The sequence below is a fragment of the Macrosteles quadrilineatus genome, unplaced genomic scaffold (genome assembly GCF_028750875.1).
Source record: "Macrosteles quadrilineatus isolate MER2022 unplaced genomic scaffold, UCM_ALF_1.0 Scaffold_9__3_contigs__length_116548681, whole genome shotgun sequence".
Lineage (NCBI taxonomy): Eukaryota > Metazoa > Arthropoda > Insecta > Hemiptera > Cicadellidae > Macrosteles > Macrosteles quadrilineatus.
This window is the reverse complement of record NW_026542602.1, coordinates 98,688,229-98,713,204: the sequence shown is the minus strand read 5'-3', so window position 1 is coordinate 98,713,204 and position 24,976 is coordinate 98,688,229. Positions and strand designations below refer to the sequence as shown.

Genomic DNA, 24,976 nt, shown 5'->3' with positions numbered 1-24,976 from the left:
TTAGCCCTAATCTTAAAAAGGCATTCTTTTGTCATTCCACTAATACGACATGTATAAGATTGTAATGGGAAAATGATTTTATAAGAGGTACAGACACATCATCTTTACATGTTTGATAACTAATAACTTTGATCACCATCCACATAAAAATGGGTTTAACACATTTAAAAAAATCAGACATACATAGATTTCTTCATCGTAAGAAATTGTGAGGTTTGTAAGAAATGGCCATGCTCTTAAATTAACAAGCGATTTCATTCATTTCGTCTACGTCCATTCATACACAATCAGTACATAGTTTTTAGGCTTTTGCCGTTTTCGTAGTCACCCAAGAAGAGAACTTAAGATTTTGATCACTATGATTGCCATTTTAGAACTTTCGTTTCGTTAGTCATATAATACTATATTCCAACCTTTGAACCCAAGCATTTAATAATGCTCATCAAATATTTTTCTCTCCAAAGACATCAAGCACCAATTTACTCAATTATTTGCTCTCAATCCATCAAAGCCAGATTTGGTTTGATCACGTCGCGATGAGGCGTCGATGCAGGACATCCGTTAGATGGAGACAACAGGCAATGGTCGTAATAGAGCAATAGCAAGACTGGAGGAGCGGCTCACTGCAGTGCTCAGTGTACTCCAGGACTTGTCTTGCCTTACTGGACAACGTGGGATGTGGGTAGCACAGGTGGACTTGTCGTGCTTTATTGTGGCATAAAGGCAATCATCCATTGAGTAGAGGTGGAATTGCCCGGCGCGCGGCGCGGTGGCGCAAGACCCTTCATGATGTGCAAGGCCAGTGATGTGGCTTTTGGATCGTCTCACTCAAGAGTTGGGCATTATTTGGTTCAATTGAACTTTGATAGTATCGCAGTGGAAACAAAAAAGTACATTTGAATAAGTACCTTTATAACAGTTCTAAATGCAGTATTTATGATCATAGATCTACTACAAATTTTGTCAACCAATTTCACGAAGATTACCAAATATTTTGTTGTTATACTCAAAATGTAGCATTTAAATTACACTAACTTTTCGTCTTAGATTGCAATACTGCTTGTCATTGTGTTAAGATATTTTATAATAAAGAATAATCGTTGGAGGCTGTGCTTCTCCCTGTTATGCCATTATTCTTATACAGTGGTTAGAGCTCAAGCCCTCTTTCTTGAAGGCTTGAAGGTCCGGGTTCAAATCCTGCAAAATACCAATAATGCCTATGGCTTTAGGCTATGTGTCAATGTCGTAACCAAACCTTTAGTGAGACTTGTTACAATTGTGATGAACGGTATCTCACAGTCATAGCAGGAAGTGAAGACATTAGGATGCATCGCTTGCAACTGGTACGTGAACCTGTCGCATCTAGAGGATTGTAAATTGTCTCATACTCCCGACTGCTGTCTCTAGTTGAATCTCTAACTATTTGGATATGAATCTTATTCCGATGTTGATGCTTCAAATTATTCCTCATGTATTATCATAGAGTAACTGAATCATTATCGTTGGTTTTACGCAAAGTATTTGGTTATTTCTTTGTGAACTTAACAGTTTTAGTCCACTTGGATAACCCCAATTATGTTTTTTTAAAGATATTTTGTTAAAACCTAAGAAGTATATTTTTGTTTCAAAACTGGTTCCAAATGGCCTCGTTCATTAGGCATAAATGACCGAGACTAAAGAACCAACTGGTCTTGGTCAGTAACAAAGTTATTGTCCCACTAACTCAACAGTCATCATCACTTTTCATTGCTAGGCCTACCTTACTTTGCATGCAGGATTGTTTCTTGTCGACTTTGTTGTAAAAGTCAACCAATCAGATATGCTATATTGGATTTCATGAGGGTAAAGTAATTTAGCTAAAACTATTGTAAAAATTAATAAGTGCAGTATCTTTAAGTACTAGTAAGTAAGTAAACAATTTTTGCCATTGATTTTTGTACAGATTCATACTATAAAGTCATTCAGAAAGATCAAAGCAAATGACAACCATAATCATCCTTAAAGCCATGCTGCACTACGTACGGTCTTGAAATGTCCTTTGCCATACATAGATTTCACGGTAGTAATTTACCAAACCAAACTCACACTATTGGCATTATGCCTGGCGGTGCGCATCCACCGTGGGTCGTAGTCCTGGCCGAGCAGCGTGAGGAGGGTGGGCTCATGAAGATCCCGGCGTCTAGGCTTGAGCGCCGACCTGCGGGAGTTGGCCCAGAACTTGAGTGGGAGAGTCAGTGGCATGTCAGGACCCAAGAGAAGAGCAGGGGACGCGACCAGGCCGGTGTGGTCAGGGTCTTCAGCCACACAGTGGACAGCGAAGTAGACGGTCAGGGGAAGAAAGATGTGCCTCGGAAGTAACTGCATCTGTGGAAAACCAGATATGAAATAATTGGGGACGAATATAATGGAAAGGTGAGCAGCATGTCAGAATTTTGCCTATGCCCTCAATTGCTAGTACTTGTCAGGAGGGAGTCAGAGGAAGAAAAAATGTACTATACTTCTAATAATACTTATTTAACACTTTTCATCGACATGGCGATAATACAAATCTACTAGCATGCAAGATCCTTGAAAGTAAATAATATGATGATATTAATGCTACAGTCACCGATTACAGTAGTATTTAACATCGAATTAGACGATCAGAGAAGGAACAGGTGCCTCAGGTGTAACTGCATCTCTGGAACGACAAGAAATTAAAAAAATCATGAGAAATGAAATTACAAGCCATGCAGCATGTCGTGTTTAAAAAAGGGTTGTTGGTTCGATCCTGAGAAAGGTTTGTAGCTTTTCTTGGTTCAAACCTAGACCCGGTTGTCCTGTTTTTGAGTGTTGGACTTTTTCTACATCGTTCTAACACTTGAAACAGCTGGTCTTACTCAGCAACAAAGATGCAAAGGCAGCTAGCTCACGCCATTCTACACCCATCATTCACTCATAAGTTAAAATGCTCATCTAGGTGGCGTCTACACAAGGCCCCTCTAGAAAAAACTAGTGGGGCCTTGGTCTACATCTCGATATATTGTTATTGTTAATAAGTATTGGGCCAGATGATGAAACAGGACCCTCCGGGCTGACTGCATACAGGATCAACAAGCTATGAAAGAACCGGCGTCGAATAGAATAGCAAGATGAGCAGAATCACAATATTCAGAAGGTATTATTATGAATGAAACAGATTATTTAGCAGAAACAACTAGGTGCATCTGCTAATCGACAAGGTGTGAAGAAGTGTACCAAGTGTGAAGAAGTACCATCCACAAATTAATAGAATGGTAAGGCGAGCAGTATGACAAGGGTTTCAGATTTTAGTATTTGGCAAAAAAGTAAAGTGTCAGAGGATGAAAGAGGTGTCTAGGGAGTAGCTGCATCTGCATAGCCCGAAGGCGTGTACGAAACGAACCCTTACTAATGGAATGACAACGTAAGCAGGATTTCATGAAACTCGTGAGTTGATTATTGGACAGTGAAGTTGGGTGTCATTGGAAGCAATAGGTGCCTAAGGAATATCAGCATCTGCGGAACAGGAAGGCGTGAAAGAACTGGTGACAAATATAATGAGAAGGCGAGAAGAATTTCAGGGTCTGATGGTAGTGAGAACAGATAGTCAGAGGACAACAACAGGTACCTTGGGAGAAACTTCATGTATGGAATAACAGTTTGTGAAAGAGTCAGTGATATAGGAGTGAGAAGACAAATTATTAAGCTGTACATTTAGGCTCCTCGGTCAGTATAAGTAGATGGAGTAACTGGTGTAACATATAAACCACGTTTATCCAACCATTCAAAATACCAACATAAAATCACGATCACTCACTGAGGGTGTCACAAACATTTATAATAGTTTCAAATTTGAACCTTCCAATCGATTAAACACTTTATCCATTGCCCATAATTGGTATGATATATTACAATCCTAACTCGGCTTTTATCAACATTGTTAATATATCATAAAAAATAAATAAATTCAAACTTAAGGGCATCAACCTGATGACTAAATTGAAGAAGGATGTGAAAATTGAGCAGAGGCGATACGGAGGCGTCAATAGAGGAGCGTGGACACTAGACACACACTTGAAATTCTGAACACACGACTTTGCAAACACTGAACTCTGGTCAGTGTTGGTTCTAGGGAGAGTTCGTTCTGGTAGCTGTTTTCGATTGGAGGGATAGACGCGTATATTTAGTATAATAATCCAGTTGGATCGATTTAGAACTCAAATGTCATTTTCATGGGGTTGTAAATTTATCATGCTGAAAAAGAAACAAATTTCTAAATTAGCAATAACTTCAACTCACGATTTAAAAATTACAATATCAAACATACAAGGTAAGATTAAGTTGGATATTTTGTACAGCAAAACTTAACTACTGAAGTTAGTTGTTTCAGTTTTGAGCACGGAAACAAGATTCGATTCGGAAAGTTGAACGAAATGAGCTCGACAACCGTTCTTACACCTACAGACCTCGATGGCTTTCTCCGGTGTGGGAGGGGCGGCGGCGGCTGGATTTATAGCCTAGACCCTGACCCTACCAAACCTCAGCTTGTAGAGCGCAGGAGTCTATAAGGTATCAATGCACACGCTTTGGACCAGTGTATAGGTATTTGTAGCTTTATGTTGCAATTTCTTGTACGATTATTGACTCATTTAAGAACAGTCATTAGGACGTGAACTGAGTAGGTAGGTAGGTGGTTATGTCGAACTCCCATGATCTGAAGGTTGTTGGTATGATGTGCAGAAGAGTCAGTAGGATCACGATAGTGTGAAATTCGACCTAACATTTTCTTATCGTTTAGCTTTTAATAGTTGGTCAAGTTTAAGTAAAAAAAATCATCTTTGTCAGAAACAAAGATACATAATTCATCTCACTCAATCTTCCATTCAACCTTCAAGATCAGCTTGATATAAAGCAACGTTAAGTAATTGGGTTTGTGAAATTGAATATTTGCTACAATTTCCCACGTTCCTCATAATTTTTTATATTATGCTCATCACAAGATTATTTACAAAATGGAAGATAGCTGTTCTTTAACGCCCCTTTTGTTTGGTTACGCTTTACATTTCGTGTAACATAGTAAATTTAAGAAACTTAAAATTATGTGCAATCACCGATCTTCCAGTAAACGCTACTTAGTTAACAAACTATTGTTACGAGGCCCTTTCATTGGTAATTCAAGCCTCCTTTGATACATGGACAAGTTTATTTCTCTCACAAATACCATAGGTTTTCTAAAGATTCAAATCCAAGTTGTTCAAGTGCTTTGCAACGCAGGAGTAAGGTATGATGTGGCATTTTCGTTGTTTTACTTTATTTCCTACCCTAAAGAATACGAGTCCTCAACATGCAAAGTTCCAACATAAGTCTCTTGTCTGTGGCCAATGAATTTTTGTGCTATATGAATTAAGAACGCTTCTATGATTTGATATTGAGTTTTTGTTTACATTTTCCCTTGTTGTTTTCCCCTAAAAATACAAAACTTTAACGATAACACCTATGGTACGTGAAATTTGATACATATCCATTGAAATGGATATCAGCAAATCCCACAGAACAATTCCCATCCCCGCATCTCTCCCACAGACTCCCTCGACTCCCGAGGCAAGTGCAACTCCGCTCTGGAATGCTGTGTTCGAGATTTATTGCTGCCATCAATCCATGCAAATAGCTACTGATTATTCACACCTCTATCAAGATTCTACTGAGAGCTGGTTCTCACACGCAGCAGTTTCCATTTGAAGACTGGCGTTTTCTTCGATTCTTAAACGTCCCAAAATGGCTTACAATCTATTTTTTTTACGTGATAGGGAGGTTTACAAGTCGTTTGAAAGGAATGTTACCCACAAGTGGAAATAGTGATATTTTAGGAAAAGGTAGTATTTCATATTCAGTTTTTTTAGCATTTTACTTGTTTACAGGTATGTTGCTGGCTTAGTACCTGAAAGACTTTGGACTTTTGTGCTAGAGCTCGATCACCGAACTATCCATATAGTGAAGTGCTCAGTATTCTGCCTTACGACTTGCTAATCGAACCTACTTGACTTAGAATGTCTCTGGAAGGAGAGTCTTACTATGTCTGATGCTGAAAGTATCACTGGTAGTCACTAGGAACTATTCGTGGGCAGCAATGAGATCAGCAAGATCAGCATATTCTATTTGAAAATTGTTTTGTTATAATTATCAATGAGAATGTAAGTAGCGTATTTTAGAAGAACACGCGATCAAGTATGAAGCTTTTGTGAACTAGAAGGACTCAGAAAAACGTAAAACATTTCAATAGATTAGTTGAGTATCAACCACACTCAAGACACATAAATCAAGATGAAAACTACAGCATGGAACAACATTTTGTTCATTAACATATAGAATTTGTGCGGTCATCAGAGAGCAACTTTGGTGCTACCGAGGTCATCAGGGCGATTCCCATGATAATGCCCAACTCTGACTCACCATCAACAGCTGCATAATGAGCTTCTGCAGCTTTTCTGCATTTGTTTGTTTACACTTTACTTTACTTAAATGATGTTGCAAAAAGAGAGCGTCACTATTTGGCGTAAACTTGCGAATTAAGGATTAATTAATTCTAATAGAAGTGAAATTGAATGATGTTACCTAGTTTAAGTAGCTTTATTACTAATTCCAAGTCCAATGATGAAGGGCAGTGCGTCAGGATTCATATCATAAATGACTACTAATTTACATCAGGAGTGAATACTCCTCCTACTGTTTCTTACACATGTATCATCTTTCGTGTTGGAAGGGAAGGATGAACAAATAGTGCGAAGCTGAATGGTTCCCAGTTCGATCCTGAGGAGTCAGAGGTTTTGTACGGTCCGTTACTGACCCCAGCCGTCCTTCATTGTTGAGTAATACATCCTCACGACGAATGAGGTATTTATTAATCTCCACCAGTAACGAAACTACACAACACATCTTACCTACCAGCCTTTCTTTTGTTCTGAGATTGTTCGGACTTGGTAGCCATACCCATGCAAAGTTACCATTTCAATTCAGTAAAAATGTGCTCAATACCTTTGTCTGTAGATATAGACCACGAAGAAGACATTCTATTTGAGTTTATAGCAAGTCCTTGAATTAATAAATTGTAGATTGATCAAACCACAAAAAGGCGCATTACTAAAATACTGTTCCAAACGTAAAATAAAAATTAGATTATTGTAACTTTCTTACATACGCTTAAAGCTGTACAAGTGGAAGTTTTGTTGATAAACCCAGTGTATTCTTGTCAAGTTCAATACAAATTACCGATGTTTATTTTCTGGTTGAAGTGCTGAACTGCGCCGTCTGGTTTCTGTAACTTTGCGGTTGTTGAAGTCAGTTATTTTAATCACTTCTGGATTTACAAACAGTTCGTGGCGCCAACAGCCACTGCACCTTTCGCAAACGTTTCAGCTTCTGCCCTGTCTTAATTTGGACTGCAGTCCGTCTTCTGCTGCACTCGTATATTATTTGATTTAATTATATTACACGGTAATTTTTAAGTGAAAGTGGTTCCATTGTCATTATGTTGCAAACTGTGTTAACTAATTCTTTAGAACTTTGAACATATTTTATGCCCTTGATACAGTAAGGGGTTTCTCTGGTGCATCCCTTTTCCAGCCGTTTTAACACATTTTATAAACTTTTTCGCCATTTTAAACTTATTATCCTTCAAAATGACGAATAGTAACGAAAAAGATAATATCCTTTAGGGCTTTGCCCCTCTAGCGGTTGATTTATTTTTAGAGTTTGCTTTCAACGATCCATTGCCGACCAAGTTTTTTGTAACGGTTATGTCAACCCTTTTATATAATACGTGAAGGCGATTTTTACTATACACTAATCCTACGTTAATAATGGACAGATTTTTACAAATTATGTGTCAAAGTTATGTATTTTTTGTGTATACGCCCCCTTTCACCAATTTCTGTGATAAAAGTCTATGGGCTTAGCCCCACAGGCCTTAATAATCCAAATGTATTTCTTATGAAGAAAATATTTTATTTATTTAAACGGACGAATAATTTGTATTAATTAATTAATTGCATAATAGTTCATAGTTGAGACATGATACACACAAGAGCGTCCGTTTTCAGAGTGAGTTCGTTTTCAGTTTTGATAACTGGAGTGGAGTGATTGATTATTTGAGCTGACTCTTTTAAGTCATCGGAAATTATGACTGTTATTCGTTTTGAAATAACGCCTGTAATACTTTTCATTGCCCGAATTCGAGCAACGGGTGCACTAGTTGTAATTTAACAGCTGATCCTTCAGTTGAATCTTTGACTATTATTCCAACGCCAATGGTTGAATGTTTTTAGATTGTAAACAAAAGACGAATTAGTTTATGAGAACGGATTTTAAAAAGGATTTTTTTATTATTGTAGCCCGACAGAGGTAAGTAAATTCCTCTTTATGGCATATTTCTAAAACTAACACATTTTTATAAATTAGTTGTTTCAATCACCTAAAAAAGTCTTAAACAAACATAATCACCCTATTAAAATGCTCAATTTGCCTACTGGTTGCCTCGTTTTACTTTATATCGGTAATTTTTTACTTATAACTGAAACGCGGGAATACAGTAAAAAATACTCTCAGACCTGGTAACATATCAAGAAATTAATAGTGCATCGTCATCGTTACCGAGCATAAACAAACCTCAAACTGTCTTCATCTGATGGCCAGGGAATCCATAACTATCTTTTATCTATTCAACAAGGTCCAATAAATTGTACACACCACGGTAGTGTAGCTGAAGTCAAAGATTGAACTCCTCCGCACCCAGAGCTTCCTTTGTGAACTCCCAATTAAGATGCGTCTTGGCGATATGAACTTGCCTTTCTCGTAACCAGCAGACATTGCAGATCCGCGACGATGCTGCTATTTTGGAGTTGAGTGGGGTGGCCGTTTTATTTTATGTAGGGTTGTGGGCTGCAAGATGTTGGGGACGGGATAGTTTACACGTCTCATGAATCTAATCACGGCTGAATCTGTTGAGACTCGAATAATTCTCAGTATTTACTGCGCAAGTCTCTGGCAGGTGGTAGGAGTACGGTAAGTTGTTTTCGTGAAATTGGAAGAAATGATGTGATACAAAGATGTGGTCTAGAGTTATGCATTTGTAGGTTTCTTTAAAGAATGTGGCTTTAGTAAACTGGGGATTTTGAATAGTGATCCATATCAAGGTGGTCTAGTCACTATTGACTTTGAATAGCCTACTACAAAAGTAGAGATTTCTAGGCGTTTGTTGAGCCATGTAGGAATAAAAGATGTAATAGGTGGGTGATGATAAGTGCTTGGCATTGCTTTATGCTGACGAAGACGAGTGTATTGCTTTATCACGCTTGTTAAAAGTTAAATTATCGAGACTTGTAACGGCCCAGAGAGATTAAAATGATGTATCTGTAGGGGGTTATTCAAAGATTGTCACCAGATATCTGACATGATTCGGGTATCTGAATAAAATTAATGATCATTCAGCCTAAATTGTTCGCTAGTCTAGTCGGTATTAGCTTTCTATTATGTGTGGAAGCTTCTAAGCGTATTCCGCACCACGAAGAAATAGAAAATATATAGTGACAAGAAGTGTTTACTTTTTAGCTTTGTTAATGAAGAAGTTGAGCTGATTCCTTAGGGATTGTTAAAGACCTTATGGCCATGAACTGTGACGGGCTCTTAAGTGTTAAGCATGTATCCGTAGGTGCTTTTGGATCGGGACTCAAGCCTTCGTTAGAGCCTCTGGTTTATCATCCAGAAGGTCTAGTCAGAGAGTAAGACTTTTAAAATACTAATGTTCTAGTAAAAAATCTAATCATCGTAAGATTCTAAGATTATTACCGAGTCCCAAAAACTCCCTGGATCTTCTATGGTAGAAAATTCTTATGTCCACTCAGCTAATTGATCAGGACAAATCTTCTAACTCTACATGAGCAACTTATTTAGGATTTGAAGAGTATTCTCGCCGTGTCCTGACAAATCTCTAGATATTCTACTACTGTATAGTACAGTAATCCTCAATTTTTATTCATCTGCCTAGCCGTTAAAATTCTCTGCGTCTAAAGAGTGTTTTAATTCTACCTAGTCACGAGTTTCATATTATTTTTGCGAGTCCTGACTAATCCCCCTGAATCGGCTATGCATTTATTAATTTCCAATCGGCTACATAACCAGGTAAACCCCTCTAGGTCTTAGTGATACAACCTATCCAAGGTTTTTCAGATTATTCGACGAAGAAATAGTTCTTAATTTTATCTCTCTATTCATTGTATCTCTTGAAAAAACAAGAGGCACCCAAAACACTCTTTGACATCATACTCATTAGAAAATACACAATTACTTATTTCGAGAATCGACTACTAACAACCCCTTTTAACAAATCCAAAGAACGAATATCCAGTGAAAAGCTTCCACCACCCCAACCCATTACCTTTCTCAAGCCATTCTAGTGTTACTTCCCCACCGAACATTTCGCAAAGGTTCGCAACCCACCGTTCTATGTTCAACTGATTTATTGGTAATGTACCCGAGTGAAGTGGCGAGAGGTGCCTATAAAACGGCACGAGGCTGTTGGGCGGCTGAGCGGTTGGGCGGCTTGGCGACTGGCGAGGGCGGACCTGAATACCGCCCAGATGAAGATAAGTCCGGTCACTACGCGGAGGACGAGTTTAGTGGGTGATTAGAGCGATAAGACAGATTATATCTGGACTGAGTGGAAGGATCTTTAACCTACGAAATTCCTTCGGTCTTTTAGTAATGAGTGTGAAAGAGTAATGTAGTATACTAGAGACGATGGTGGGTTTGATTCACTTTAGGGGATGGAGCTATTCTAGTGTTCCTATAATAGTGGTAGTGCCTGGACTTCAATCTTCGGTAGAGAGATGGATTCTTTCCTACAAAATGGGATCTGGGTTTGTGGGGTGGGTTCCATGCAAACAAAAATGTTTTCCTACTGTCACCCGACAAAGTGGGCTTCCTTGCACTGATTAAAGTGCAAAAACTGCTAATTGCTGTATTTACTTACTTTGCCACACACTTTTTACTTTGTCGCATACCAGTATTCCAACCAAACAACACAAAACTAATTTGATTCATTCCACCAAATTTGATTAATTCTGGCAAAACTTAACTTAATCGAAGACTACACCTCAAGTGATCAGCTTGGATTTATTTTAGAAAGACTTTGTGTAATCGAAGATGTTAAGCTTTAATATCATGTTTAGTTCTCTGTGGTTAGTACCACAAGCCTAAGATTTATTCCAAGTATAAAATTAGCAATAGATGGAGAGGAGAGGAGATATATTAGATTACTCTCTACTCATTCAAAGTTGTCATTTTGATTCTGATAAAGAGTTATATTGTGGACCCAGTTGACATTTGTTACTGGGATATTTATTTATTAATCATGATTTATCAACAGCAGGTTTACGTTGGAAAGTAACAAGAAATTCCTTTACAGAGAGGGTTACTAATGCTTTGGTGTTGAATTGTAATATTGACTGAAGTTGACATCCCATCTATATGGACCAGCTATCACCAACTGTACATAAAAGATATGGGTGTGTGATCAGTCACAGAACGCGCTAGTGTCAAAAATTCTACTTTTTACATTATTTTTGCTGACATAGTTGATGGATCATAACCCTTGCTATAGCTCACAATAATTGGTTCCATCAGCTTGACTTTGTAAAAAAGTCCGTGTATTCAATTGTGTCAATAGTTAAAAGGTTATGTACTACACTGGGAAAAATTGAAAAAGTGAGTTTTTATCGATCCCAAAATAGACCTATGAGTGATTATAGGGATGGATGGTTAGAGACGGATAGATATAATGTATGGCTTAATAGTCATCTCTCTTCCCAATAAATTCACGTTTATCCTAAATTACTAGTTACGTACTTTTGGGTTTTAAAGTTATACTTATAAAGAAAACCGCTTCAGTAACATGCAGTTTGTGTCAATGTTTCACAATGATATGGGGTTTACAGTCGTAGTAAACGCAAGAACTGTTTTGTAAAATCTCTGTTTACGTGAGAGATCAGAAAAGCTAATTTAGACTGATAACAAGACGTCAACAACCTGATATCTTTGCCAGACTTGGGATAGCCTTGGGCCGTATACTCTTTACTCATTAAAAGTCGGCCATTCATAAATTTATCTGAATGAAGCCATTATCTGAAGGGTATTCGGATTGAATGGACCACACTCAAATAAAAATGAGGCACAGATCTTTAAAACGGGTTTTTTGCCGATAACATCCATAACATGATATTATGAAACCCCTCTTGAAACGTATGTCTCATAGGATAATGTAGGCTACTTGAAAACCACGGAATACAGTTATAGGAAACATTTGTCCAAATACATTATGCTCGAGTATTGATTACAATTTAATTTGCAAAGTAGCTCTTAAGGTGCACGCCAATCTAATGCCATCTTGCCAATTCTCATACACCTGAGAATGCGCCTATTATCTATTATAATTAACAGATTAACCCTCGCATATGCATAGCACTGTGGTGTGCAATAGTCAGGAATGCGATATTGCATAATTCCGTCTCTTGAGGTACGAGATTCGAATGATTCAATATTGGGTCAAATCAAGTATGTTTGTTTCTTTTTTTAAGTTAAGTATTTGTGCCTTTATTATCTTGGGATTTTGTTACAAATACATTGGAGATAGTGGGATGTATTAAATGTCCAGAGGAAAAGGGTAAATTTGAACATAACTTAATATATTGTATGCAAAAGAAAAACAATAGATATTTTAAATTTACCTAACTCATCTGTCTCTTAAAAGACACAAAAATCACTGAACTAATAAGTTTTTTCCGTTTTAATTCTCAGCATCTCAAGCTTAACAGAACAACGAACAACATCAATCGAGTAAAACTCTCTGAGCAATAGGTTGATCATTCTGCCAGGTGGTGCAAAAGATATTCATACAACTTGAATAACTAACACGAATGCAAAAACTAAACAACTATCTTTCAAGGATCCAATCTGTGAGTAACAACAAGCAATTAGCCTCAGTCGTTCACACATTCCTCAAAGGTGTCTGTATTGTTCCCTCGTCATCTATCTTGGTACAATCCCAGCTGTCAGTTAGCGGACACGTTCACACCTTTGTACCTTCAGGTGGACGCCCGGCTCATTCATGAAACACCAACAATGTAACAATGAACAACATGAATGAAACAGTCGAACAAATAAGCGGGACGTGAATGAAACCGGACATGCGTAAGGGAGACCACACAGGGGCGAAAACACTGTTCGGCTTTTATTTAAAAGTTGTAAGTTGTAGACATGGAATCAGTTACCCATCAGAGGTTGAAGCATTGAATATAGTGTTATAAATCCAATAGTTAAATTGGCTGTGGCTAAGTGGGTATTGTCAACTCTTCGATAAAATATAGAGGTAGACTTTCCATTTCCGTAACGTTTTGCCACTTTTAAATAAAAATGGACGTTGTTGAATTGATCCACCGAAATATTACGTTGACGTTAAATATTAATTCCTATCGAAAATGTAGACTTCTTAACCAAGTCAAACTGATAGAACGACTTATTGTAAGCTGATGTATCTTTTATTACATACGTAACCTTAACCAGACCATCAACTATCTCGGTGACCAAAAATAAGGTAGGAAATAGAATTGTTTTAGAACCTAGGGCACTTTTTGACTGGCTTATTCGTTCATCTATAACGTACGTTAGTTTTTATGTCAGATTTGGGTGACAGCTTGTCCATATAGGTTCTACTTAAGTATTAACAGTTAATTGTTAACAGTGAATGATAAAATAACCCAAAACGTTTGCTGATACATTAATCTTGTCGCTACAAAAATCAAACCTAGGCTTTAACATCTAATCCGCAAATAGCAACTTAAGTATAGCTGAATATAGCTTATCCATCAGCTCAATCACTCTCAAAAGTCAATAACAATATAGTTGGGTATCTGAAAGATGTATTGCCCACCTTCAAAAGGTTGTAGGTTCGATTCTGAGAAAAGCCAGTGGCTTTTTGGTGGTTAACCTGGACCCAGCTGTCCATGATCATTGGGCTTTTAATACATTGTACTGGATAAAGTAGCTGATGATCTTAGTCAGTGACAAATCTATCATTTAATCTATTTAACATTGCATATTTCACTCTTTTTAACACCCATATATCACTCTATTTAACATTGCACATGTCACTCTGTTTTTTCGCCTTAAATTAGTTGATGGGTCGGTGTCACATTATAATTAAATCTGATATGGATTTTTGTCTCTTCAAATATCAGTCTTATTTTTACGAAGTCAAATGTATCTAGTCCAACTTAAACAAGGAAATGTCATGCATGCCTTCCAACAAGTAGTGTATCTGTCTGTAATCGAGGCGCACCACAATAAGATGCTGTATTATCTTGAATAAAATAAGTGACTTCATCACTCTATTTATATGGGATGTCTGGATTATTTAAAAGTCCTGGTTTTTACCCACATAAAATATTAATTTATAAGGAGTATTTTCATTTAATAAATATATTATAATCAACCAATCATAATTTCAAGTAGCGTAATAACACTGTTAAGTTCAATGATATAAATCATTGAATAAGTTTAAACTATCATCAAAAAGTCTTCTATGGTCTAAGAATATATATTAGCTGGCTAAGGATATAACTATGGCATAATTCAACATCTATTGTACATATTTTTTTCTCAAATAGCATTTTGCTGTATAGTAAAATAAAGACAGTAAAATAAGAAATATGTTAATTTAAATTTTTCTTAATTTTACCTAGTCGAATTCCTAAAAGGCCAACCGTTACTAAATAGTATGACACAGGTCTTTGGCGGCGCCAATGAGATGCTTACCGACAAAAAATGGGAACCTTCATAAATTAGTTTTGAACTTTACAGCAGGGGCTCCTAATTTTACAACCACCATAAATTTATTTAACACCTCCTCAGGGCTATGAGGGTGAGTTAAACCTTGTTGTAAGTTATGACACCAATATACCGATAGTAATATCATTTAAGAGCTCATACCTTAAGTATTCATACACTAACCTTAGTGTTATGTTGAAGACACCAGAAATGTACCACTGGTAATTTAATGTCACTACTTTAGGTGTTAATCTTAACTATCCTGTTCTCAGTACTTAAAAACGACCTAAGCATCCATTAACGTATTGAGAGATATTTTTCGAAATTATTTAAATATAGAGTTGGTCTAAAGCTATTACATATTGCAAGTGAGTCTTTTAATTCCGTGAGAATTGAAGAACAATGAATATGCTTTCAGTTTTAGTATGGGGCATGTTCAGAGTAAGATGCTTGGTAGTAACTTAACTAATTAATTACTTTGGCTTATTTTAACTTAATTCATGTATCTGGTTGGAAATTCATTCAAAGATATGTAGACGAAGACGTTGTGTAGGTGTAAATAATATAAATCAACTTCGGTGAGTGTGAAAGTGAAGCGATAGAAATCTGGATAGAGTTAATCTTCACTGCATAGTAGTTAGCCTAATGTTTTGTCCACATCGGTACACAGTGACAATATTATATTACAAAAATCACGAAGTGAAAGAAAAATGAACTATATGGGAGTATACAAGCTCTCCTTGATAAGTGGCTAGTGTGGTTGATTCAAGGAAATCTTTTTGTAATATTAGGAACCTCATATAAACCTACTCTATCAAATTCGCCCAATTCAACGTGTCCATCAAGTGGTTTAAAAAATAGAGAATAGTATGACAAACAACATTAATTTGAACTATTATCAAGGGGAAATTTCGTTTAGTACCTACTGTAATTAGTTGTAGTTGTTAGTTGTAGTTAGTTGTGTTGTTAGTTGGTTGTGTTAGTTGTGTTCTAGGATTAAAATAACATAGTTCAAGTCAGCCACCAATAGAGTGTGTTTTTGTAAATACATTGTCTTTCTTATACACGAAGTTGTAAGTAGTGCGAACATCAAAATAGATGAACAGTCAATGTAGTTGGGATTTACTACAATATCCAATGTCAATTTTTATCATTTAACTACAGTTATTTTCCCAGAAATTTTATCTACTTAATAAAATTGTATCCTATATTTGTAAATATTTCAACAAATAATTCATTTCAAACTGAAACTGAATGAAATTTCGAAAATGGGTTTGAAATTGGACGGAGACCTGAATACGTTAATCATTCGAACCACAGAATAATATAAGGATACAACATGTAACATTAAAATATACTACACAAAAGATGACTGTGTAACTTTTTCTGAAGATTTTTTGGGAGATATTCTTGTCCTGATGAGGCTTCACCTTAAAAGAAGGTCTGCGGCGGAAATACCAACCTTTTTGGAATTTGAAAGATGTCGTTCGTTACCGGCTATGGACAAATCATTATTCCAGTCCCGGTTGTCTGAAAATTAAAATTTGTTGGTCGAACTTAAATCCTTCTTTCAAAGTTGATTTTGTTTATTTTACATATTTCTGTATGTATTAGAATTTAATCATTGCCAAGTTGAGCATGTATTAAATATCTGACGATTTTTGTTATAAAAGTAGAAGCGGAATGTGGAATTATATTTCAAGTCTATTTAAATTTAAATTTTTACATGTTTTGACTTAATTCTTCATACACCATTGTACTACAGGAGAGCAATTAACACACTGATGAGTTATAAACAATGTTTTTGTGTGATTTGAATGTGTTAATTTAACCTACCGTATGTTCTCCAACAATGCGCGGCTTATTGGGTTCTTCGAATTTACGACTGTTAATAAATTTATTAATTGAATTTGTAATGTTTGATTATTAATTCAATAAATGAACGATTGGATGATTAGCTCTTTAGTTAATAGTGACAATCAGAATCAGAATAAGAATAAGAATAAGAATATTTATTTTCTCCCAGTAATACAAGTATTACAATAATTAAAATTACAATGCACAAACACAATAAAAAGAAATTGATATAATATTCTATTAAAACTAAATATCCCACGTGTCAGACTGACTAAGAAGAAAAAAAAAACACTGGCTTATTTACAACAATATTAATTAACATAATAAAGAAACCTAAGAATTATACCTAGATGATTTTAATTTCATTCTCTTTTTTGTGCAATTTATTGGGAGAAAATGTAGGGGACAATCTCTTCACACCCTCATATATTTACTTTTTTAGAATTCAGAATTATTTAGAATTGCCTATTGGTATAAAAACTCTAACACAAGATTTATCATTCTGCATGACTCCCTAGACTCAACAAATTACAATCTCACAGAACAAACTTTTATCAAAAACAAAACAACATAAATATATAACACTGCTTACCCAATTCTTCATTGTACATTTATTCCTAACTCATTTGAAAATAAATTTGATAATCGCACGAGATAAACTCCCAATTCAGTAGCCGATGAAACATTGTCCACAAATCGAAAAGTTGCAATCAAAGAAGCCGCTGTGTTTTTGGCTGACCATTCGGGGAGGAGGGGAATCGAAATGCGGAGGAGGGAATTTTAAATTGGTCCTTACAAGACAATTTACAGCTGGGCCGGCAACACCGACATAAAACACGAGCACAAAAAGTTGGTTGGCGCGAAAAACTGCTTGCATTAATGCATGACCGCGCGGCGGGCCGGCTTCATGCGACCTGGCGAGCCTGCCGTTACTGGCGACTAGGAATTTGTGTACTTCGTACTGTTACAAAATGAGAATCCAAAGATATTTTCATAATACAACATATCTGTAGGTAACTTATTTTCTTGGATACACTGAGAGTTTATTAGAAATCATTTCTGGGACAGCAACGACATCTAATTACGTATTTTAAACGGAATATAAATTCAAGCTGATTTAAAAATGTATTTTGGTCATCTGTGTGCATTGTTAATGACTATGATCAGCTGTACCTTATCTACCATTTATGAAAAGCCCAATGATAAATCCGCTAGTTCCAGTTTTAAACTATCATAAAGATACTGAGTAAAAATCTTTGCTATGAATACGTCCAAATCAGCCCTGAAATCCATGACGGCTTCATGAATATTAAGACCCGGCTTGCCTTTACGGGAGACTAGAATTTGTATATGACTGCACCATTCAAAAATAAGAATCAAAAATACTAGTCCATAACTGATCTTCAGGTAATTTTTTTCCTAGACACCTTTAAAGGTTTATTGGGTATGAATTGGTCTACGAATTCCCAGTTTTAACAATCCAGAATTAGTCTATAACGACTTTGTGTGTATTGCACCCAATAGTGCGTGTTTGTCATGGTGATTGGGAGTTTGTTTACATCTGTACTGTTCGCAAATAAGAACTCATAACAAATTAATAGTAATTAATTGTTCTCACCTATTGTGTTTATTAGGGATGAACTTAGAATTTGTCTAAGTTATGAATCAGAAACAGTCCTAACTAATTGTTCTGTTACGTCTATATCACTATATGCATATTTCTGGATTTTAGTTTGTTCAGTTTTGTTATAACATACAAGATCAAACATACGGAGGAAAATGACAGCACGGAAGTATTAGAGCTTTCATTTCATTATTCGTCCAGTTTACTTTTTATTTGATATTCGTATTGGATATTAAATATTTTCTCTGTAAAAGATTATGTGATGTAAACTTAAATTGTGTCAATACGTGATTTTCAATAGATTAAGCTAATATGCACAAATGGCCAGAATATGTTAAGTGATTATAAGTCTTGACTGCACGGTATACAGGTACAAATCAAACCAATTTGATGACTGTTTAAAGTAAATTAATTGGGATATTAAGCCTGAAACTAAAATTAAGCTTGGGATGAAATCATAAAATGTGAAAGATGATTACAGAAACAATCCAGTTGGTAGACATGTGTTATTCGCAATGCTTCATAGTATATATACAGGGATACATACTGGGGTTTGTATTTTACAATAAAACACCACGCTTACAGTAGGGAACAAAACATAAATAAAATTATTTTCAAAATACAGTTTTTGTTATTATGTTAACAATGTACTGTGCAAGGAAACTGTTGATATATATTGATATATTTTCTTCTAATTGCGATAAAAAAGAACGTTTTTGATCGGGGAAGTGTATTTGAAATTTGTCAAAAATTTAAGAGAACACTGACGTAATATATTTTTTGGGTACGTTTGATTGTTTTTAAATATTCAAACTATAAAAGTATGGACACCAGCTCGTAACATTGTTTTTAAAGGTCCATCCGTAGATAGTCATAATCCATATCAATTCATGTTAACATAGAGCTAAAAACTTAATAAAAATAACTCGTCAGCTACTACTTTACATAATATGTACTTTACATAATATGTAAAGTAATGTAGTTCATAATATTATAAATGAACGAAAAAACATTAAAAAGCTGGAAACACAAAACAAGCCAATCAAATTTATGATCATCAACAGTGTTATCGTTAAAATGTCCACCATAAACATATTTCCCACTAATGGATAAAAGAGAACAAAAAGAAACCGAATATAAATGACATTTGAAGAAGACAAACCACTTAGAACTTTTTATAAAACATAAATAAAAATTAGATAGATAAAAGATAAAAGTAAAATATCCAGCATTGAAAAATATTTGCTTATTAAGTCGATAAATCAAACAATAACCATTGTTAATTGTAAATAAAATCCCAAAAAAACTACATAAAACTCTAAACAAAAACAATATACATATAAATCCACAGAACTTACCTCAAATTCCTTCCTCACAGTAAACACTTTAAATTATCACAAATCACAACAAAATCCACAATCGCACAGGTCGAGATCGTGGCAGGTGAGTCATCGGTGATTAGTGGCAAGGTACACAATTACGCGGCAAAACTAGTGATTATGGCGGGGTCGGCCATGTTAGTGTGGGCCCAGACAGCGTGGCACCTCTGAGACGGCGACGGAGTGTCTGGCGGTGAAGTGGTGGAGGGGGGCGTCTAGAGGGGTTCCTCAGGGCGCTGTTCTAGGTCCACTAATGTTTACGAGCGATTCTTCTTGCAGAACTATCTAAATACCTTGTAAACCCTCAATTTGAAGGTTTTGGAGTTGAAGATGATGGAGGTTTTTCATCATGGCTGGTGTTTAAAGTGCATTTTGATGGGGTTCTGTTCTGCGTATCTTCGTCTACAATCATACATCATATTCCCTTTTTGTTAGTGTCTGTTTAAGAATGTAAATGAAAAGGGAAATTTATTGAAAGGCCGAAAGCTCGATTTTAAATCAATAAAGAGCAGCTGAATTTTCACCGGATTGAACAGGTGATCTTTCAAGTCTTATGTTCAAGTTTTAGAATGAAAATGAAGGTAGGAAATCCAACCATCGATGGTGTGTGCTACTATACAGTGAAATAGTATATTACTTATTTACTTATCTGTGACAACTGGTGATTTTTCATTTCATCCCTGTCCACCAACTTTTTTAACCAAGTCACACTGAAAACACCAATTACAGACAACTATAACTTTCAGTGATATATTTAAAGTAACGTCAATTTATCAACGGACAGAAGATGTAGATATGTAAAAGATGAATTTTTACATTTTCTGTGATCGGTTTATTCTATGTCCCATTTTAATGAAAATATTGGCTCTAGCAGGTTCTTAAAGATGGATTGTCTACTTTGGAATACAAAGGCAATACTTCGTAGAGATTATCTTCGGACAGAATAAACAGTTTATAATTCACGTTTTTATTGGGAATTCTAGAGGAAAAAACTCTCTAAGTATTGATTTTAATTTATTAAATGATGATGTCCCATGACAATTTCTTGCACAAAATTTCACTTTTTTAATCATAATCGATCACCCTTCAACATGAAATTGCCTTCTGGGGAGTGGCACTGCATGTGATTCATGTGCGATTTCAATAAATCAGGCAAGCTTGATCTTCATCTTTACAAAATACTTGCATGCCGACTCTCTTCGTTTTCCTTTAAATTACTTTCCTGTACAGTAAATTCTCGTAATTTCGCTCCCAAAAATTCTTCCTGTTGCATTGTAAATGCCCTCCTCTTTTATCTGATGCGTACCAAGCCCCAAGTACTTTCATCTTAAACTATAATTGAGATCACGAGTCTAGTGGAAAGTTCCCCTTCAAGACAGCAGGAAATCCTCAAGCGACTGCACCGAAGGAATTTTCTATTCAAGCTTAACAATAAGAAAGGTATAAGTGATAGAAAGTCCCTCCTCCTGGGTTCCCAGCCCAGGTCCTTGAGCTCTCACGTCAAATTACCCACAATCTGTGCTTTTTGGTCCAGGAGCCCCTTGCATCGGTCACGGCTCAGCGCAGAAAAACGAACAAAGGAGCAGCAGAGGGCATCAGGTCGTTCATCCTCGACAAGAACTTGTTTATAATAAAATCATCACAGCTTAATCCTGGACTTCTTGATGAGCAGGGTCTTTCAACAAGAATATCGAGGGGATTAAGTGTTGTATTATTTTTTTGAATGCAATTTTAATTCAGCACTGAACTAATTGAAAGAGAAAATAATGATCTGGATTGAATTGATGATTAGGGCTTTCTGGTGTGGATCCTGAATTCAAATTTCGACAAAGACCATATGTTTCAGCTTTGAGATAGTATCAGTAGTATTATGCTTTTACAACAATTTTACATTTTCATATAGTTGAAAGATCAACTCAAATGGTTTTTTTATTTGGCTGTTTGGATGGTGTAGGTTGTTCGAAGCCAACTTTCAGTTGGCTAAGAATAAAGGAAGATAGTCAAAGAACTGTCTCTGTACATCTTTGTGTCTCAATAAAAAAGTAATAACGCTATGTGATTAGAGTTCTTGCTGGGATTTTTTTTTACAGTAACATTACGTGGTACTACCCCATTGCCATAACGAACGAAGTACAGTACTGTACAGTTGTATGAATACCAATCTCATCTAAATCCTTGAGACACTCTTTTGAATGGCTTCTTTGTCTTAAAAATTTATCCAATGACATATTATTTCTGTTCATGCGAGAAATGCCCCCCAATTCTAGCTGACCACCTAAATTTTATGAAACTGTCTCGATACAACTGTTACAATTTTTTACTCCTAAACGCAGTTAAACTTTTGAGAAAACTAGTCGTGGGTGCACTGAAACGGATGGATCTCAAGTTTCAGTTGTTCCTTCATTTAATGTATCAGTTTTCTGTTTCTCAGTAAGGTGGATGTCTCAGTAACTGGAGCAGTAACAGAATTTTAAAGAAACAGAATTGACAATGCCGTATAAACTGTTAAAATTTTGCTTGGTTAACGTCTGAGAAGAACTCTATAGTACTAAATTATTGGCTTGGAATACAATTATTTAAGTCAAGGCCTCATAGAATTTGTACTCAAGTGTTTGGTTTTATTAGTTAAACCATTCTTATTTATCTTTATTTGGTTGGTGTCGTTGGAAAGATGTAAACGCGTTTCTACCAAAAGCTCAACAAACTTCAATGGGAGAAACGTTCCTTGAAGGGACAATGGATGTTGTGGACAGAAATCGAATGAAGAAAAGGACCAAAGACAACTAGATCCAATTATGAACCATCAAAAAACTCCTGAACTTTCTTAAGTTCGATCCAACTACGTTTTCATCATCGAACGCGCACCTTACTTATTCACTCATCTACCTAATCAATTTTAGTACTACACTGTAGGTTTATCCATCTATAAAAATAAAAAGCATAGGTTTCTTAGTCGCAGAGAATTGTCTCCTTATGGTAAATCTATCCCTACACTGAAAGCAATATAATAATTAATTAACCTTCTAAAACACTCAGTCCCAAAACGCCGTTGAAATGGAATAATAACACATAGAATGCAGTAACGCTATGCAGAGGTCACTCCAGCTGCTCAAATGTGATTTGGATTCAGCCCAGCGCCCACGTGCCCCTGGGGAGTTCAACATAAATTACACATCCAATTACTAATAACATTTTTAATGACACCTCTACGCCTCCCCCCACGGGGTGCCTTCCCAATGATGGTACTTGCCGCCGCTGATTGAGTGGGCTTTCTATATGTGAACCGCTTAGTTGATGATTTGCCTCTACATGTTCTTATACTGTAGTAGTATGTTTCAACAATTCCATATTGCTAGGAGAAGTTTTATAAGGTTTACGTAAGAACCTTTGAACTTACCTGTATTACTATCATTATCATTACTGTAACACAGAAACGCACATCTAAGCGTTGAATATGGACAAATGAATGTGAGGCTAGGCTATATTCGTGGTTTAGATACTGATTCAGATCAGATAGCTGTTTCTTTAGCAAGAATAATTTATTGGTCCCACGATCAAAGAAAACTGGGAATCATCAAAAAGGCAATTTTACTCAGATTGATCTGGCGACCTTTTGATTGAATGAAAGATGATAACAGTTACCACTAATATACCAAGCTATGACAGAGGAGAGATAAAGCATGCTTTGATTGGTCTTTGCGTGGTACCTTTCCCCCCACCTTTGATTCTATATTAATATCTTAATTGAAAAAAATCTCTAAGTTTGCTGATAACCACAAGATTACGGCATGGCCCAAACACAATGGTGATGCAAGGGATTTTTAATATGACTCTGCAATTAATTGATGTCCTTAACTCTGCACCTCTATAGATGCTGGTCTACTTCGAAATTTCACAATGATGATTCAGTTAGTAGGTCTTATGGGTCGCCGGAATTTTATCCCCCTGGAATTTTACCCCCTGGGCAAAGCTGACGTCACTATGACGTAGTGACCTGAGCGGCCAAAAGTTTGTTCGCGGCCGGAATTTTACCCCCGCGGATTTGGAAGTCTAATGAAAATAGTCAGAGTGTGATTAATTAGATTAGCGATAAAACCCGGAATTTTACCCCCTATCCATATAACGAGCGTTTAGACAACTGAAGATGTACGGGCCGGATTTTTACCCCCGGATTTTTACCCCCCGGAATTTTACCCCCTGGTCGATTTTAGAAATTGAATGATTGATTTTCTTATATCTGTTTTTAATTAATTGTAAACATTTCATTATTTAGTAGCCTATCTTTATTTATTTTGTAATCTCAACTAAGTAAACAGAATTCGCTGTTTTATTTTGATTATATTAATTAACCAACAGTTGGCTTCAAAGATCAAATCCTGATACTCGAATCTCAATATTAAAATTAAAAAGCTGTTCGATTAGTTAATGTTACAAATAAATTAAGATAGGCTACTTAATAATAAAATGTTTACTATTTAATTAAAGCTGATTGAAGTAAATTAATCATTCTCACCAATTTATATTTACCAGGGGGTAAAATTCCGGGGGTAAAATTCCGGGGGTAAAAATCCGGAGGGTAAAATTCCGGGGGTAAAAATCCGGGGGTAAAAATCCTGGGGGTAAAATTCCGGGTTTAAAATTCCGGGGGTAAAAATCCGGGCCGTACATTCTAGGTTTTTATAATTTGATGTGTTCTGATTAAATTCACAACCGTGAAAATATATGTTTAATTCCGCGTTTAATCCATCGAGCTGATGTCGCGAAACTCTTAAGTTCACGGCCGGAATTTTACCCCCTGGTTTGTGACGTCACGTTTGCCCAGGGGGTAAAATTCCAGGGGGATAAAAATCCGCTACCCCGGTCTTATAATGGTATCATACATACTGACATTTCTTTCTTTGTCATTAGTAGGTATTGAAAGGGTTAGGTATTATTCGTACACTGAGAATCTATTAGTTGCCAAGAGCTCGAGAGAAATCGTAGGCATTAATAGTGCCAGAGTAATATGATCCAGGTCCGAAGTCCGAAGTTCAAACCCAATCAAATTGAGCTGAAATACGAGCAAGGAGATGATATCTAAACTGCTCCGCAGCCTACAGTGTCCAGTCACGACGTCAGTATCTGATGTGTAAGTCGTCACACCCACACCTCCTGTACTGTGCTTTGCCATCGGTTTCCATACCGCCTCTACGGTTTCTTTTCGAACGGTTACAACGTCTATTGAACTGTACATTTGTCCTCG

General features: G+C 36.2%; 1 protein-coding gene across 2 annotated transcripts in view; it reads right to left on the bottom strand.

Annotated features, from left to right (window-relative positions):
• Window positions 1-24,976, bottom strand: part of LOC129002700 (noggin-like) — a 34,533-nt gene that overhangs the window by 1,992 nt on the left and 7,565 nt on the right. The window contains exons 1-2 of one of the 2 annotated variants that reach the window (XM_054430698.1): window positions 19,714-19,884; window positions 2,086-2,364 (exon numbers count right to left, since the gene is read on the bottom strand). In XM_054430698.1, the coding sequence (XP_054286673.1) occupies window positions 2,086-2,364 (279 nt within the window). In that variant the 5' untranslated portion in view covers window positions 19,714-19,884. Of the gene's footprint in view, window positions 1-2,085; window positions 2,365-19,713; window positions 19,885-24,976 lie in introns of those variants that run through there. The other variant, XM_054430697.1, reaches the window with a different exon arrangement.